Raw genomic sequence first — 17,772 nt, forward strand, 5'->3', positions numbered from 1 at the left:
TTAAGACTGTTTGACGAGCGTGAGCGGAGAAAGAGAAAAAAAAAAGTCGGCAAAACTCTAGCGGATTACGAATGAAAGTAGGATCTGGTACCGTCTAATGTCTAATCCTCATCAGAAGACATGAACGCGAAAAACAAAAAAGAACGTGGATTTTCTTTTAATACTTTCTCATCTCGTCATCGTCAAGAAGAGACGTACTTTTGCATTCTAATTCCCCCCCCCCCATTGAACTGATGCCCGAAACAAACAAACACAAAAAAAAAAAGATGGGAATGATGAAAATTCTGAGCAAAAACTAAACGGGAAACCCTTTCACAAAAAGAAAAACAGATCCATAGAGAAGAAAAAAATTGGCAAAAGAAAGAGGAGAATAAAAGAATGAATAACAAGCCCAGTCTAGTAATAATGATCTCTTGATCCTAGACGACACTGTTCCCCAATTCTGCTGACATTGCCTTATCTGAGCCATCAGCATCTAGAAAAGACATTAGACCTGTACCATCCAGAAGAGTTCACGACAAACACACACACACACACACGCAAAAGGAGAAAGAGATATGTTCACAAAATCCCGCCTTTTGTTCTGCGTCTTTTCTTTTCTCAGGGGAGGAATCAGAAAAGAAATAGATTGGGACACAATGGATGAAGACAAGTATGGACTATCTTATTTGCCTATCTAATTTGGCGGGCTGAATATTATTGGACCAGTAAAAAGAATCAGACTTCAAGATGCGGCAATGTTCAAGAAGTTCCGACAATGCAAAGCAGCTAAAAAAAGTATATTTCCTTATTTTTTTGTTTTAAATCCACGTGCAGCACGTCATTGAAAAGCAAAAAACCGTGAATTCTCTTACGCAGGAATCCACTTGATATTCTGACCGCTACGTACCGAACAGAAGAGCGGTTTTCGTGTAGACCTTTTTTAAATGTCCCTAGTCTTATCCGTCGTTCAATTCAATTTCACAGGCACATTGATGTTCTGACAAGTTTGCCCTTGTAAAAAGTTATATCGAAGGTTTCTCGATATTCATTTTGCTGGGCACTGGACCTCGTAAAAAATAGGATATGGTCTTTATCAAATTTATCCGAAAACAGCAACTGTAGTGACAAAAGTGGAAGTCCTAGTTCTCAGTTGACTTGCATAACCCTAAAATGTTTAAGATAAACTGATGGAATTGTTTTTTTTTTTATACTGACAATCTAATGTCTCTGCGGAAATAGAATCCGACAGTTTGGGCAGTGTATGTCTACCAGCCGGATACGTTTCCGATAAAAACTGTAGCTCCGACAGCTAGAAAATAAGCGAATCCGATAGAGAGCCTACAGGGTTTCGAGTTCAATCTATTCGTAGAGAAATATGCATTTACATTTGGAAAATCAATTAGAAACTGACTCGTCTTTGCCAGTATATTAAAGACGCGTGTTTACAAAACTATACGAGTCCCCTTCAGAAAGATTAAATGCAGATGTAGCGTGCATTATTCGATGTAACAATCAAGCAAATTTAGGCCTAGAGATTTGCCGGCCTAAGAGATTTTTTAGCTCATGATTATACAAGATGAACAGTCATGGGCTTAATGAACTTGACGTTCCAGACGATTTCCAATGCAATGAAAAATGGAAAAATAAGTAAAAGGAAACTAAATTTGTTCAACTTATGTCAACGTTTCTGTCTTAAATCAGTTTTTCCTCATTTGAGCAAGATGGGGGTACGCAATCACCAAAGTCGAGAACAAAGCAACAATAAAGAATACGCCCATTTTGAATTACAATTTTACAATTACGATTATATGGATGGAATAAAGAATTTTAAAAATGGATCTCGCAACACGTTTAAAAGTTTTCCTGTTTTCTAACAGAATCCAGTGTCATCATGCCAGCACATAATGGGGTGGGCAGGGTATACAAAGAATTCCGTAAGGGATGAGAGGGAATTGACCTTGAAGCTGTTTAGTTTTGGGCGAAAAGTACTAAAAAACTTCAGAAAATTTACCTAATAATTTTAAACTACATTTGGATTAACTCTCGAAAATCGAAAGTAATCGTTAAAAAAATATCGACGAAACAACGTCCTTAACATAAGAAATTGAACGCTGGGAAACGCCAATCATTTGTACAAAATTTGGACAATAATGGCGGCCTACATGATCCGACACGAGATCGAACACGAGGTCTGCAAAGTGTCACACTTTATTTGACAAACGTACGACTATATCAATTGGAAAATCAACTAAATAAGCTGAATAGAATACGAGCTTACCTGTGATTAGTTTGGTAGACACATTTTGGTCCATTCTTGAATAGCACTGGTGTGACAGTGTCCGGAACATAACTGTCCCATCACGACGTCTGATTTGGCTTTGGCCCAAGGAGTTTTTCCCCTGGTAAAATTACCAAAGGGTTTCGTTGCAAAAGTGGGACACACAAAGAAGAGGGAAATAAAACTTCGGTTGGAGAAGTTCATTTTCCCACTGTACATTTTGCACGTTCAAAACGCTGCGGTGGAATGTTTCTTTGTTTTGGAGATAAATGTGGTTTCAATAAAGTTCCGTCAGGTGGCAGGTACTCACGGTGCTAGTCGTAGGGAAGGGATTCCGTAATGTTTCCAGAGACAGTGGTACCAAACAATGGAAATCACAGATTTTCAGCTTAGATCACACGGATTAAAATGTTTGCCGAAAGCATGGTGTAAAAGGGAGGTGTACCAACTCTTCAGTTAAGAAGGGTATCTCAGCTGAAGCCTCTTCGTGGTACAAGGTTATCTATCGTCAGAGACGCCTGGTGGCCGATCTTGAACTAAATGAAAAACCCACTTGAAAAATATTCTAAGTCCAAAACAGTGGATCCATCCCTATCGGCATTCGCTACGGCCAATGGCAATAAGATGGCATTTCAAAATTAATGTTATTATCTTTCTTGTTTGGAAAAAAAAATATTTCAAGTACTGTATGATCACACAATAAAGGACAACACAATACCCACATACCTAGAAGAAGTGTTGGCTTAGCTCCTTTTTAAGGCGTCTTCGTTCCTGGTGGACAAATTCTTGTCCAATCATTTTCCCCTTAACGATGTCTTCCTCAGCAAAATGCTTCCAGCATAGACGGGAAGTTTGCAAAAGTGTTTTCTCTGGAAAAATCTTTTTCCATTCGTCGAAAGAATCCTTAGGTGGACGAAAGAATGTGGCAGGGCCATTTTCTTGATCACTTCGAGTTTGACAACCATCGACGAAGCACAATTTATTCACCATTTTTGGAAAGACGCTATCAAGGCGTCAACCAAACGACGCCATAAATGTGTTCAAACTTTCAGTACGACTAATGGAAAACCGTTGACGACTGATCCGAAGGTAACATTTGCTCACAAGCTCAAGAGATGGCGTTTACTATATATAACCTAGCAATGCCTACTGGTACCACAAAGAGGCTTCACAAGAGATACCCTTCTTAACTGAAGAGTTGGTACACCTCCCTTTTACACCATGCCGAAAGTGTCAGTGACCAGTAGATTCTAAGAATTGTTCAAATTTCATACACTCCAGGTCCAGCAGAATTATTGGCTAGCAGCAGTTTGGTGACGAAAGTGCATCGTCTGCTTCGACAATTCTAGTCTGCTAATGTGGCTGGCGGCTTCATCACGTTCGATCTGACGGAGCTTTTGATGCAATCTTATTTGAATTCGACTACTGGGCAGCTTAAACACCCGTAGGATTCTCACGCCAAGCCCTCGTGCTTAGAGCATTATAAGCTGTCAATGAATGAACAAAAATTCAGTGCCAAAAAGTTTAGTTATTAAAGAAAACTTAAGGAACAATCGTTTAAGCTATGATAAGCTTTGATTAAGCTACATAAACAAGTAAAAAACAACTGTGCTTAAACTTACTTTATTCGCTACAAATGATAATGGGCAATAGCATATGACTGATAACGAAAATGAAGCAAATCGTAAAAAAACAACCCAGCTCGTTGGGCGCGAGATTCAAGTCACGATCTGTCTCAACTTGATTGAGTTGAAAGGCAAGCGAGGAGTAAGTTCTTGAATTTTGACTGCTCATTTCCATTACAATAAAAAAAAAAGGAAAAGAAATAATGTTGACGTCAAAGTGTCGTTCCAGTAAATTGCCAACGATCCACTGATGACTCATATACAAATAAAAAATGGATGTTAACATTTGTGTATCTAGTCACGTAGGCTTCTGATTAAACACGCCTAGAATGTTCATCATTTCAGACTATACCACTAGACACATATGAATCGTTCCATTATATACAGTATATGACGCACCGACCATGGAAGCAGTTTATGCTTCCCCATTAGACAAATTGTGCTTCCTGTACAACAAAAAATAGCATGATGTGTCACTGTTACATTAGCTGAACATTTTTTTCTTTCTTTGTAGTCCCATGTCAAGGCATTCCTTCAAAGAACACGAATCACCCAGAATTGATTCCGGCTGTTTCATTGCGGCATGGCTTTTCAAATGGATAAAACTGGCACATACGAACCAACTTTTATGTTGCCTTCTATATGTATGAACCTTATAGTTTTATTTAGCAGGGAAAATGTACCGTTTTTATGTACAAAGTTATCGCTGTCGGTCTAGTAGACTGGTTTTACACGGTATCGACTGTCAGTCGTCCAGTGCAAATGGACAGCCATTGATAATGCAACTACGGTCGTCAATGTGTGTAATACGCTTTTAGCGGCGGGCAGTCTAGTCTGATATCACGCTGTTTGCAACAGCGCGTGACCAAACAAGCGACACAACCGTCAAACACGGGACTGCCATTTTTTATTAACTCCGTATCAGCTATTGGCAACCCGGTCGTCTGAAAGGAAATGGACCCTGCCACTGTCACGTGCAACTTTTTCGCAGTGTCACGGGCACTTGCCTTTTGGACAAGTCCCAGAGAATAAAGAAAATCGAACAAAACACGGAAGGCTAGCGTGTCACGCTGCTTTGGGCCGGGTTTATTTCCCGACTTTCTTCTGCGTGTTGTACACTATACATGGCGACGGTGCGATATGGAAGACATCGATCTCCTACTCTGAAAAAGAGCCCGAAAAAGTTAGTATTCCTTTTCTGTTGCAATACATCTCGAAAGAAATAAGACCAAGAGAACGCAACTATTCGCTTTGCATATATCACAACCCATTGAAGTTGCATGCAATAAAAACGGTCCATAATACTCGAGCAATATAGCAAAAAATATATATTGAAGTAGATACATACGTACACCTGAACTGCTACTTCCTTTGCTTGTATTCTCTGTCTAACAGGGCAATTTGTACGCTGACGTCATCTATTTTCGCCAGGCAGCCTCCTTGAAATTGCACGCTGGCGTACCGATCTGGCATTTTTCGCTTTGGCCATCCATCTTCTATTACGTCCGTTTTTTTGCAAAAACTTTAGATAAGATTTCGCACCAAAGGAATAACTTTGACACTTCAGAATTGCATTATGCCATATACTGGATTTTTACTGCGTAAATGATTGATTGCAAAACGAAAGGCAGATCGTGTTGGCTAAATAATATCCCACTAAAAATGTATGTAGCAGCAAAACCGAGCAAAACTGCATGAAAGGAATTTTTCTCGGCTTCATTGCTCTTCCTACTCAACTTGGTTTATGGCAAAATGTTACGGTCTTGTTAAATTTCTAACTGAAAATGATGTTGGCAATAGCATACTAGTGCGAGGTTGACGTACAGTTAATGAAATCAAACAGCTTCGGTGACTGCACATGAAAATATGATCATTACTTTCGCATTAGCCAATTGGAATACCGAAAGAAAAGGTTTTTGGCTCTGTAGATTTGGTAGAGAAGCAAAATGGGAAACCATAAACATCCGGAGACGACAGCCATAAAACTGGGTATCTACAAAAATGCGAACCCGTTTGCTGGTAACGTTAAGACATGTTAAACGAAATTGCTTGATATTTAATATTTATAACATACCATTAATTTAATACTTACCAGTAGATGGCAATAATAAAGTCCTGTGGTATAGCAAGTTTCGATCGGATTTTACGGTGCGGAGGCTCACAATTTCTCGATGGATGTCAACAGAGGATACAAAAAAAAATCATTCCTTATTGGAGATTTTTTTTTTTACATTGTATTAATTAAGTCGTTCTACATAACGTCTGAAAATGGTGAATGGATGTTTTTTTTTCTTCTTTCTTAAAAACAAATTAATTCAAACTCGTCATGGCAAGACAAGGAAAAGCTTGAAACAAAATGATTGGAATCAGGTGTTTTGGTTTTGACGATGAGGTGCCTTCAGGCAATGAAGGTAAAAAAAATATTAATTGAGAAAAAACACACATTAACATCTGAAGAAAGAGAAAATGGCTCGGGGAAAGTGAATTCTTGTTTGTACATGACTACATTATGTGTGTTGGGATGGTAGGACTAGGTATTCCCTTCTGAAAAAAAAGAAAAGAACAACAATTCTAATAGAGTGAAACACAATTTTCTTTAAATGTATTAACTGCTATTAATTTTCTGTAATTTTTTAAATTTGAAATGGCGTTTCCCTAGCGTACCGACGAATGCAGATGTATCCTTGTTGCCGGGGCCTCGTCACCAAGTGCGTGACGGATCGTGCAAGAGTGAGAAAAAAAAAAAAATCGTCTTCTTCCAAGTCATAAATTACCCTTTATCTAAGTCCTAAACTACTTTTTATATTAGATGGAGAACAAAGAAGAGAATAATGCAATGGTATTTTTCTTTTCTTGCCCACGGCAGTCTCTAAGTCTGGTTGTGGATGGCTACGTCAGTTCACGCTACCACATCTCTCTCTCGAGAAAAAGATTGTCCAATCGAACATTTTCATGATAGATCATCATCGGAAGGGTTTAATTATTTTTTTTTAACGACACGTGAAGCTCAGCATTTTTGCCTAACTCTGAAATATTTGGGTTGGTTTTGCTTCCTAATGTAGAAGAATCAATTCGATGAAGTGTTTTCATCCTATTATGCCTTTACAGTTTCGAAACGATCAACCTATTTTCATGTTAAAAAGTAACGAAATGAAACATGAATTTCCTTTTTGCCCAATGGAAATGTTTTCCACGAAAATTCTTATAACAATAGACCATTAGTATAAGTCCAACTAACGACTCAGAGAGTTAATGATCCTAGTAATGTCGATGTAAAAAAGAAAAAAGAAAAAGAAAACAAATGATTCACCGTAACAAATACCGGTGGAGAAAAAGCAACCAGTGTCCAATAATAATCCCCAAAAACCCTATGCCCCGTAATGCGCAATTGGCAAATGAATTAGCAATGGACATAAAAGAAGAATCACCGAAACAATGCCGCACACGCATTCACGCAAACACACAAAATTGGATAAATAAATAAATAGTGAACGTCGAAGTCGACGATGAGAAAGAAACCTTGGAACGTAAAGATTTCAAGATAGTGAAAGAAAAAAACCGAAATAAAAAAAAACAAAACACAAAAACGGCAAAGTCGAGCGTGAATTCGCCAAACAATGGTGAGAATTGCGGAGAAATGGAGATGAGGCATCAGCAAGCGACATGTCAAAGTGCATTCGTTCGATCCATTTGTTTCCAATGAGAACAGAAATCTGTCTAGCACTTGACGCTTTGTGTTGGAGCACGCTCCCCTCGATGCTTCTGCGATTCTAAGAATAGATAGTAACAACTTCTCGCCCGCATCCTTTCACCATGAGGACTCGGTCTAGACCCTCTGTTAAAACTTCTAAAAACTCCATGTCTACAGAAGAAGAAAAGAATCAAAGACTCGTACCAAAATTGAACCGCAGAAAAAGACGCAATTGATACTTACAATTTGAACCTCCTCCTTGGCGGTTTTGTTTCGGTGGTGATGGCAAATTGAGCACGACTAGTTTGGCATCGTGCGATCTCTGCATAATGACCTCATTGAGCTTGACGGCTGTATGCATCCGTCGGACGTTTTCCACATCCGGCTCTTGTAGAGTTTCTTTCTTGCTCTTAGCAACCGGAATGGGATGTTGCTGTTCAACTCGTTCGGAAGACGTTGGACTTGGTGGTGGAGCTTCAACCGAAACGGTTGGAATAACGACAGTATTTTTCTGGGCGGAATTATCCCCGGCTGGTAAAGCATCGCCAGATGGAGTCACTGCTGCGGCTGATTCAGCTAACTGTTCGACTTTAACTTCCTTAACACTTTCCGCCTCAGGTTGATGTTGTACAGCTGTTTCATCTTGGAATCGAACCTTGACATTGTGCCGGTGCTGATCCACTACGGCTTGTACCTACACCGGACGGACAAAGAATAAATATATCAGTTTTCATGGTTAGACTTCAACATGAGAGAATCCTTTGATAGCACATTCGGGGGGGTTACGATTTGGGATGTAATGATCCAGAGATTGAACTTACCTCACCGACCTCCTTTGAGAAGGAGAGAGCAAAATTCAAGAGAAACAGTAAAGAGAAGGTTGTTTGTTAGGAAAGAGCACAAAATACGATATTTTGCCAAGCAGAGGTTTCTTATCTCTTTGCAGGATTTTCGAACGTGAACGGAACAATAAGACATTGAAACTCACAGCACTCACGCCAGATGGATCTCTTTTGTTGAATTGCATCTCTTTCAGCATCTGATTGCGCTGTTCCATCACCAGCGTCCGTTCGTAAGTATAGGCTGAAATGTCACTATCCATCTAGTAATGGAAAAAAAAAGTTAATCTAATGATGCGTTGTTAAAAATTGGGAGATGACGAACCATTTCGACGACTTCAACTTCGGCGTCGATACGCAGGTTGTAAAGCGATGTCTTTAGATCTTTCTTCATTTGAATGGAATTATCTTCGAGCTGGGCGACCGTGAAGAGACGCATCTTGCAGTGACGCCACGTGCGATGCTGACGTAACAAGAAGGGCAGCAACATCAGCAAACCACCATCATGAACGACCCACCAAACGTCGATGTGGCCGTATATCTGTAGGGATTTATCGAATCAGAGATTATAGAAATCATTATGAAATCAGGATGTAATCATCAATTTTTGATTCGTTCAGCTAAATCATGATAGGGAGGCTAAAAACATTTGGGTATGAAGATGGATATGGAATGGCACCTTCTCGTTGGAGTCGGGGAAGGAAGCGATTCCTTTGGGCACAATCAGCGCCATCTTGTTGGCCGCTGCGGTGTGAATCGCGTCGACAAAGACGCGCCACGATCGATCCTCTTCTATCGACTGGCGCCAACTGTTTGGCCATCCAAAGATAACCGTGTTTGGTTTCAATCCCCCCAAACCGGTCGACTGGATCCTGTAAAAATTTCAGATAATTTGTCAAGATTTGTTGCCAACAACCAAATGATTACAATTTTGGCGATAGCACTTACAGATGAACGATGCCTTGGCCAACATCCTTGGCAACGAGTACATTAGCAAATCCTTTCACTTTTTCATCATCCATGGCTTTGCGCAAGTTTTGCCTGGCAGTCGTTGCTTCTTCGGTGCACAAAGCGATGTCACCTGATTGGAGGAGATTGGATTGCGCATTAAAAAATTACCAGGAAAAGAGAAGGCAGTCGATAACGGTAATTTACCTTGGAGGATGGAAGAGGCGACAGCCAATCCCTTGCCAGCTTTCAACTGCGAAGCGAGGGCCAACAGTTTGCGTTGTTTCGGTGTGTGATAGGCATTCATTTTGCATAAAGTCAGGATCTGTGGACGCCAATTTTTTATGTGGGGCGGTCCCTCCTCCAGTCGGAGTAAACTGAATCGAGCCGCACTGAGAGCCAGGCCGCTTATTCCGTCTCCCCACTCCTTCTCGGCTCTATCAAGTAAAAGATGCACAACATCATTAAGTATTTCAAAGGCTGGCCAGCGCCGTTCACGTGATTGAATTTTCTGGTTTACCCGCGATATTCGATGTACTTGTATATGATACTGGCAAGAACAATGGCGATGAGGGCGTAGATCCAACTAGACATGAACATAACAGCCACGCAAAGTGAAGCTCCAATAAAAGACAACGACCTAAGAAATATTAATTTACATCAAAGGACGTCTACTAAGAGATAATTGTGCTTTTTTCCCCCCCAGGATACCAATGATAGTATTTGAATCGAGGTCTCCAATTGGGCGTTCTCAACAACGTCTGCAGGGCACACGCCAGATTGATGAATCCATAGAGCATCAGGAAAAACATGGAGAGCAGCGGTGCTAGAATATCGACGTTGCCCAGGAGGACCCCAAACTGGCAAATGGCTAGTTAAAAAATAAAAAAATAAATAATGAATTTTTGTTAGCAGACAATTTCTCATCGATCATTAAGTTCATGGGGCTCGACTGATATACAAACATGTTGAATTTAAAAAAAAAAAAAATTATTTTCATTTATTTACCCAGAGTGAGCATGAGGGCACGAGTAGGTTCGCCAGAAGCCGATAGGGTTGAGAACGGGTTAAGCATGGGCACCAAATTATCTTTGGAAATGGCATAAAGGAGCCGAGGTGCCGAAATAAGACTTTGCAGGCCAGCTCCCGTTGTGGCCATAAAACTGCCGATCAGAATGACCCATTCATTAGGCCACGCTAAATTGGCTACCACCAAACTGCCTCCGACACTTTGTCCAAACCTATGGAGGAACAAATTCAACAAAAAAGAAAAGAAAATAATAATCAAAACATGAATCACGATTTTAAATGTGCATTGTCGTCATGAATAATATAGCGGAAAAGGCCCTAGACTATCGATCAAATGGCGATGATATGGTGAAGTAATCGATGAATGTTCGGCCTAGTCATCGATCGGTTTTCTTCGACGACATTGATTGCAAACAGTGTTATGATTTGTTGTCGAATTTCAAAAGAAACTCCATTACTGGAATCGTAACATGACCTCTTATCTATTTGTCTTTGTCTTTGGTAATCTCCTCTTTCGTGACTTAGTGATTTATAACGATCGGTTAAGGGTCGTTGGGTTGGGAGCCTCGGGTTAAAATATCGATCACCCTCGTGACATAACGGCCTTCAACCTCCAAGTCTACATGCAAACATTTTCATATTCTAACCACAAAAAGAGGGGGGGGGGAGGTATTGAACAAATCACTGCCACTGTGAATATGAAAATGCCGTCAGCTGTCGCTAGCAGTTTCTTTTACAACACTCTCAATTGGCTCCAATTTTGGCCACGTAGCAGAGATGATTGCAACCCATCATTCTGCACGAGTTATTTTGCATTTTGACTTTGGTCGTTCTGACGAGATTCAAGGCATTGCAGATGACAAGACCGTCGTTTCACGAACCGACGGTGGATCAAAAAACTTGTGAATGCACAAGTATTCCTCCTTCTTGACGTTCTTTCTGTATCCATGCGTGTTCTAATGGGACTTTTTTACATCTTATCACAGGGAAAATTTGTGCACATCAAAGTGGATTTCTTTTTTTAGCATCGGCATTTTTCATCTTGCTATTTTATTTTTGATCTCCCCGGTTATTATCCCACCCGACTGACTAGTTCCTGACTCTTCGTTGTGGTTCACCGCATCATCTCCATCAAACGGAGTACAGCGTTGACAATTTTCTAAATATTCGATAAGTCGACAAGACGAGAAATACATAACGACAACCTTTCAAATAAAAGAATAAAAGTGAGCCGGAACTTCAACCAACTGCATGCGATAATTCAATTCAATTTGAGCTGAAACCTGCACGAGCATCTGCACTCGATTCACCGTGCGACCATGGAAAGTCACTTATCGATACTGATATAGACAGAGAAATAAAATGGCCGACTCTTACAGGGCTACAATACGGATAGTGGATGTATACATAAAAAAAAAAAAAAAATAAGTGAATTACGACGTACTTGTCTCTCATGAGGAGGCCGTCAAAAGAGGCCCCGAATAAGAAAACGGCGCTGATGTAGACGAAACTTGTTGTCAAAATGGCACCAATGGTTCCAATGGGGATTGATCGTTGGGCATCGGCCAAATCTCCCGAACGGTTGCAGCCGGCCATGATACCTAACCAAGAAATGCATTATATATTATGTTTGTTTATTGCCTTCCATCAACATAAATCAGAGTATAAAGTTTTCATACCGGTGACACTAGGAAAGTAAATGCCAACCAATAAGGTGAACGTTGTGGAAATATCGGCTAACACCTGATTGTAAGTTGGCTGGTCCAGGGTCTCAATGTCCACTGGGTTCATGGTTCGTGCCACTACCTGCCCCTCTCCCAAATGCCATGCCCCAAGATTTTCTAGCAGAAACACGAAAAGTATAAAGCTATTACTTAGTGAATGTTGGATTAAAGCACAAGGAAGAATAGGTACCCATGAAAACTCCGCTGGCCAATCCACGGATGCCTGGAACGAGCGAGGTGTTGTGCGAAAGGAAGTAAGGATCGCATTTCACCGCTCTGCTGGTCAGATTGGCACCGATAGTTGTGACACCTTCAACCAATTCGTCTTGATATTTGCAGTAGAGGTTCCATAATGCCGATCCTTCCTCTTTCGTACAATTGCCAGAATGTTCTTGAGATAGCAATCGATTGCCCAGCAAACACATCCTGCAAAAACCAACAAAAAATCCAATAAATTAAATTTCTTTTGAACCTAACCGATTGTGAAGTCACAGTATCTTGCATCACTGTGCAGACGACATTTGCATAGCCAATTGTCTGAATCAATTGAATTCATGAGAGAGTAAGAAGCTCCGTCACGTCCAGGCATCCACGGCTATAGACTGTTGCCGAAGATTTACGATGCTGAGCGTTACGTTCCTTTATCGAGTTACAATTCAAATATAGAGTGTATCTCCCAGAAGCAACTCGTCGTCAGGGACGTTTGCCTGTTGGTTTGTAAGCTTACATATATCCAAAGCAATCGACGAAAATAGGGAAGGATATACCAGGCGATGTAAACATGGCTAAACAAGACAAATGGATTTTCTGCTTCGTATACCACGAAGCCATTACTATAGGCTAAAATGGGTTTGCGGTGAATACATAAAGTCGTCGAACTGCACACCCGTAGCAATGGCGACGTCTGAATACAAATGCGTCGTATCAATAGGAAAACAATTCGACTTCCATGAATGAGGACGAGTTGAATAAAACTCGACGAGCTCCAAGGGCAAACATTGCGTAAATGCATTTCATCGATCTATATTGCATATTTTCGTATTTCACCGAAAGATGCATGTAATCTGTACTTTTCTTTCATCTTCTTCCATAGCCTTATCTTTTTTTTTTTAGCTTGGCTTTCACTTCTTTTTACAGTAGCCACTAGCTATTCCCCCCGAAAAATAAGGCTAACGCGGCGTCAGTGGGATTTATCGATCCGGCTGGAACGATATGTCCTAAATGTGTAAAGTGTGTAAAGAGAGCTAAACGGATACAGTGGAAGATATAGCCGATCCGACGGGCTTTTCAACTCGCATGACCTGTCTTCATCCTAATACGAACGGATCTGCTAAGGCACACAAAAGGGTGTGGCAGCAGGAAGTTAGAAAAAAAAAACTGTTTCCGTTCATTTTCCTCGCCAATAAAGCGGTCTCAAGTGTTTTCGATCGCGGACCAACGTAGAACTTCCCAATCGGCTTCTTTACACAACCCATAAGATTTTATATAGCCAATGATTTTCATCCTATATAAGATCTTATTGCATTGACACGCAGAAAACCAATATGAAAGCCGTTTTTTTTCCTGCCCGTTCACTGGGCGAGGAAAGAACATCGGAATACCAAAAACATTGGCGTACCATCCTAACCATAGGCAACTGCCACCAGAATTTTTAATCAGTTCTATTTTTTTTTCTTTCATCAAAATCATAAAGATCTCAAAAAGAATAACACAAACACGGAGGACGCAAGAATACCCAGGATGCCATTGACCATGTTCATAAAGGATGCCTCAAAATGCTGTCATTGTCAAGATGGTTGATTGTAATGCAGCAAATTCCGAAACGGAGGAACGCAACTGAAATATCGGAATAGGAAATGGCGATCACGTGAGTGCCCTATATTGTCGACAGTTGGATGAATAGAGAAAAGACCGAATAGCACACATACACACACACACCAAGTTGATGTGTTCCACAGAACAAAGAGAAAGGACCGAAAACTTTCGACTAATTAAAAAACTTTTTCTCACCGGGTGTGTCTGCATGGTTTATTCAACAACTTTTCAGGGAGTTTACTCGTATTAGTCCATCGTCGAATAAAAAGACACCCCCCCCCGGCCATCTACGTAATACCCCTTTCACATTTCCCTGCGGGTTTTTATATTTGCCAATTGCTTCTAAAAGTAGGCAAAGTTCATCCTTTCTTTGGTGAACTATTAAACGACCCTTCTAACAGATATCAGGAATTTCCATGGGAAAATGTTTTTCTTTTTTCTTCAACTTCAATTTTTTGTTTTCGATCTGGAACTATTTAAAGTGACCTCTACTCGCCAACTACGAAAGAAAATCCTATTTTGAAACGCATCTTTTATAGAATCCAACTGGGTAGCAACCAGCCGAAATGGCATTTCACATTGAAAAAAAAAGATTCGTTTCCTGAAGCTTAAAAAAAAGAAAAACGTTTCTTATCACACGGTCACGCAAAGGACAATATATACATTTTTTTCACGCTGCTAGGTTTAAGCGACAACATGATATATATTCAGCATCCCCCTCCCCACTATTTACGGGGACGCCCTGCTGACAGGATAGACTCTGCCAGCGAGGACAATAGATCGCACAAGAGTTGAAAAATGATCCCTTATTTTTTGTTGGGGACGGAAAGAACCAATCTGTTCCGGTTGTCACGAGTCCCTCGGACTTGTCTAAGACGGGCAAAAGACCCGAGTAACAAAAAACAAAAATAGACGCGTATGTGCTGAAGAGAACGGATCAAATAAAGAAGAAAAACTTACCACAGCTTATCAGAACCGTTCCAGTTGAGGCCGATGCCAACGTAGATGGAGATGATGGAGAGGATGACGCAGAGTAAGACCAGTGGGGCAGCCTTGCTGACGGGCTTGACGCCGATGAACACCACAATGCCCATGATGGCCAATAAGGCCGTGCCATAGAGCCGTAAATTGTTGTAAAGAACTTCCGGGTCCTTGGCCGGATCACCGAACAGAGCTATTTGAGGCGCTATATAATTCTTGAAATCAAGCAGAATCGCGTTAGAAAATGTCGCAAAAAAATGAATGACGGGTCAAACTTACCACCAGAATTTCGATGCCACCGACGATGTACATTGAGGCGGCAAATGTGGTTCCGATGAAAAACAAAAGGCCTATTGCGCCGCCGAATTCGGGACCCAAATTACGGGAGATCATAAAGTACGGACCCCCCGCCGGCACAACGCCGTTAGTTGCTATGGCACTCATACTAATGGCTGTCAACATGGTCTGGACAGGGTGGAGAAACGGCGAAACAAATAAAACATCACCAGCCATCATTCCGGATGACGTGGAAGCGGGATGCACGAAAACAAACCAGGGTCCAGTGAGCCGGAGAATAGAAGAAGAAAAGAATGAAAAATGAATTCAATGAGAAAAACGTCCAATCCCATTCTCGTCCCATCGTAGACACAAAAAGAATCCCACACGATTTTTGTTAACTTCTTCTAAAAAAAAAAAAGTCATGAAACGTTTGTTGGATAAAGTCAATCGTCTTAAACTCTCTTATTCTTCCATGTGATTCGACTTTTATTTGGCCCGCCTTTTCTCATCTTATTTTTCTTTTCAATTCAACGAAGGTCCAAGAAAATCAATCGAAACGTATATCTCTTTTTTAAATGTTCCATCTCTCGGAACTTGGATTCATTCCATTGGAAGACGGCCAACATAACCGGACAGGACCCATCAACAGCATTGATTTCAACTGACATATATTCACAGTTTGAACCGTCCGATCGGTCACTTACGCAAGTGCAGCACATGGTGATGATGCAGAATCCCTGGACAACGCCCGCCGTTCCGATGATCCACGTCATTCGAATGAATAGGATAACGCCGAAAATGTTTTGCATGCATGGGAAGTAGACACCGGCCAGTGTGCCCAGTTTGGGCGAGCTCTTTGGCTTGTCCGGTGCATCCGGATCGGTGGGCGCCTGGACGGTGGCGCTGTAATTGGCCAACGAGCTGACCAGCGTCGCAACTCGTGGACGGCCTTCTTCGCTCTCCTCCTGCCCGAACGCGCAAGCAATTGAGATTTAAAAAAGAAAAACAGAAATAGACGGGTCAATACACTGAACCAGGCAAAAGATGCAATCAGATTAAGAGAAGCCAAGAGCTTCGCTTTTCTCTCTATTCGATTCTCAGCTGCTGAGCCGCGTAGATTTCGTGTACGTATACGTTTCTTTAATACCAAAGGTTTCTCTTCATTCATTTTTATTTTCTCGAGTTTTTCGGTTCTATTATGGTTTCAACAACAAAAAATGCTAACACGTCTCGAATCTGAAACGAAACACATTTATTTTAGCTGTTACTTACATGGTAGAGGTAGAGATTGCGCTCGTAGCCGCTCAGGTCATTCTCCTTTTTGTCGGTAACAAAAGGCTGCTCTTCGTGACCGTCTCCTGTTGCGAGGGAAGCCGTGACGGACCAAAGATAAAATAGAAGAAGAAAAAAGAAATGCGTTTAGGTTCGCAGAGTATGAAACATTCCACGTAGAGTCATTTTCTCGTTCTTTTCGCCGAAATATAGTCGCGTAATGAAAATGGAAATCAGTTGAAGCTAGAAGAAAAAGACCAAGTTTAGCAGAGCTGGACACTGTAATACTGGGTTGTCATCAGCGAAAAGAAGATAAATAAACCGACCCAAATTGATCTGGGGACGAGATTGCCCTGATCCCGACTCACATACGAGAAAAGGGTTGTCTAGCACAAGGCAATAAGTCGCCGAGAACATCGTAAAATATGTGACGTAAAAAGCAATAAATATAATAAAAAGAAAACAGAGCGTCGTCGCCAGGAATTCACGAAAAGGACAACAGAAAAATGTTGCATCGTTCCGTTTTCGCGATCATTATTTTAGAGAATCAAATTTGACATTTCTCTCTAATTTGCATGAAAAATAATCGATATGGAACGAATAGGAAAATGTTTTTTCTTTAACTTTTTTTTTGTTTCACGCTTGATGATGCGCCATAGTCATCCATCTTATTGGCACTTTTTTAGCCTCTTTCTTTTTTTTTCGATCCGCCATTTTTTTGTTGTTGTTGCATACGTAAAAAGAACGTCTACAGCTATCGAGCTGCGAATCCTTTCACGTGTTTCGACTCGAGTTTTTCAACAAAAAAAGCTTTCGTGATAGGTTACCCCGATTTTTTCATACCGGTATTATGAACGTCTTTTGCGTAAAGGATTATGAAACAAATATTCAAACTTTGATCCTGATTTATCCAAGCTCAAATCAAATATTCCATTACAGCTAATCTTTTTTTTTTTTAAATTTTTTATCACCCTTTTTCATTGGTCTTTTTGAGATATCAATAATCAGGCTCTTATTCGCCAGCTGATACCTTTTAGAAAAAGAAAGAAGTAAAATAATATCTGTACAAGGAATAAAAACAACTGGGGGGGAAAGAAAATAGAAATATGATAAAAATCAGATGGGCAGATGGATTTTGGCTAACATCCAGCTGCCTCCATCCTTTTACCTCTCTTTTGTTTTGATCGCTCGTAAAGAAGTTGGCCAACGGGGGCGTATCAATCGATCAACAAGAATGAAAATCTTATCCGCATAATCTAGACATAGAGAATCGGGCAGAAGAGATTGGCACAAAAGGGCGGACCCTCTC

General features: G+C 40.7%; 2 protein-coding genes across 9 annotated transcripts in view; both read right to left on the reverse strand.

The window, feature by feature from the left end:
- The window catches only part of LOC116916488, a 30,504-nt gene extending 27,038 nt beyond the window's left edge, over positions 1 to 3,466 (reverse strand). For both annotated transcript variants that reach the window (XM_045168618.1, XM_045168617.1), the window contains exon 1: positions 2,261 to 3,466. The gene's annotated coding sequence lies outside the window, so the exon portion shown is untranslated. The remainder of the gene's footprint in view (positions 1 to 2,260) is intronic.
- A 2,994-nt stretch (positions 3,467 to 6,460) lies between these two features.
- The window catches only part of LOC116916485 (solute carrier family 12 member 4), a 28,777-nt gene continuing 17,465 nt past the window's right edge, over positions 6,461 to 17,772 (reverse strand). For 4 of the 7 annotated variants that reach the window (XM_045169928.1, XM_045169925.1, XM_045169924.1 and 1 more), the window contains 18 exons: positions 16,464 to 16,549; positions 15,896 to 16,156; positions 15,192 to 15,377; positions 14,892 to 15,127; positions 12,307 to 12,542; positions 12,072 to 12,233; positions 11,837 to 11,993; positions 10,372 to 10,604; positions 10,075 to 10,234; positions 9,884 to 10,003; positions 9,571 to 9,800; positions 9,364 to 9,496; positions 9,095 to 9,287; positions 8,741 to 8,956; positions 8,565 to 8,678; positions 8,398 to 8,409; positions 7,820 to 8,270; positions 6,461 to 7,747 (listed from right to left, as the gene is read on the reverse strand). In XM_045169928.1, the coding sequence (XP_045025863.1) occupies positions 7,656 to 7,747; positions 7,820 to 8,270; positions 8,398 to 8,409; positions 8,565 to 8,678; positions 8,741 to 8,956; positions 9,095 to 9,287; positions 9,364 to 9,496; positions 9,571 to 9,800; positions 9,884 to 10,003; positions 10,075 to 10,234; positions 10,372 to 10,604; positions 11,837 to 11,993; positions 12,072 to 12,233; positions 12,307 to 12,542; positions 14,892 to 15,127; positions 15,192 to 15,377; positions 15,896 to 16,156; positions 16,464 to 16,549 (3,278 nt within the window). In that variant the 3' untranslated portion in view covers positions 6,461 to 7,655. The remainder of the gene's footprint in view (positions 7,748 to 7,819; positions 8,271 to 8,397; positions 8,410 to 8,564; positions 8,679 to 8,740; positions 8,957 to 9,094; positions 9,288 to 9,363; positions 9,497 to 9,570; positions 9,801 to 9,883; positions 10,004 to 10,074; positions 10,235 to 10,371; positions 10,605 to 11,836; positions 11,994 to 12,071; positions 12,234 to 12,306; positions 12,543 to 14,891; positions 15,128 to 15,191; positions 15,378 to 15,895; positions 16,157 to 16,463; positions 16,550 to 17,772) is intronic. The other 3 variants (XM_045169926.1, XM_045169929.1, XM_045169927.1) reach the window with 3 other exon arrangements.

The sequence above is a fragment of the Daphnia magna genome, linkage group LG2 (assembly GCF_020631705.1).
Source record: "Daphnia magna isolate NIES linkage group LG2, ASM2063170v1.1, whole genome shotgun sequence".
In the NCBI taxonomy this organism is placed as follows: Eukaryota; Metazoa; Arthropoda; class Branchiopoda; order Diplostraca; family Daphniidae; genus Daphnia; species Daphnia magna.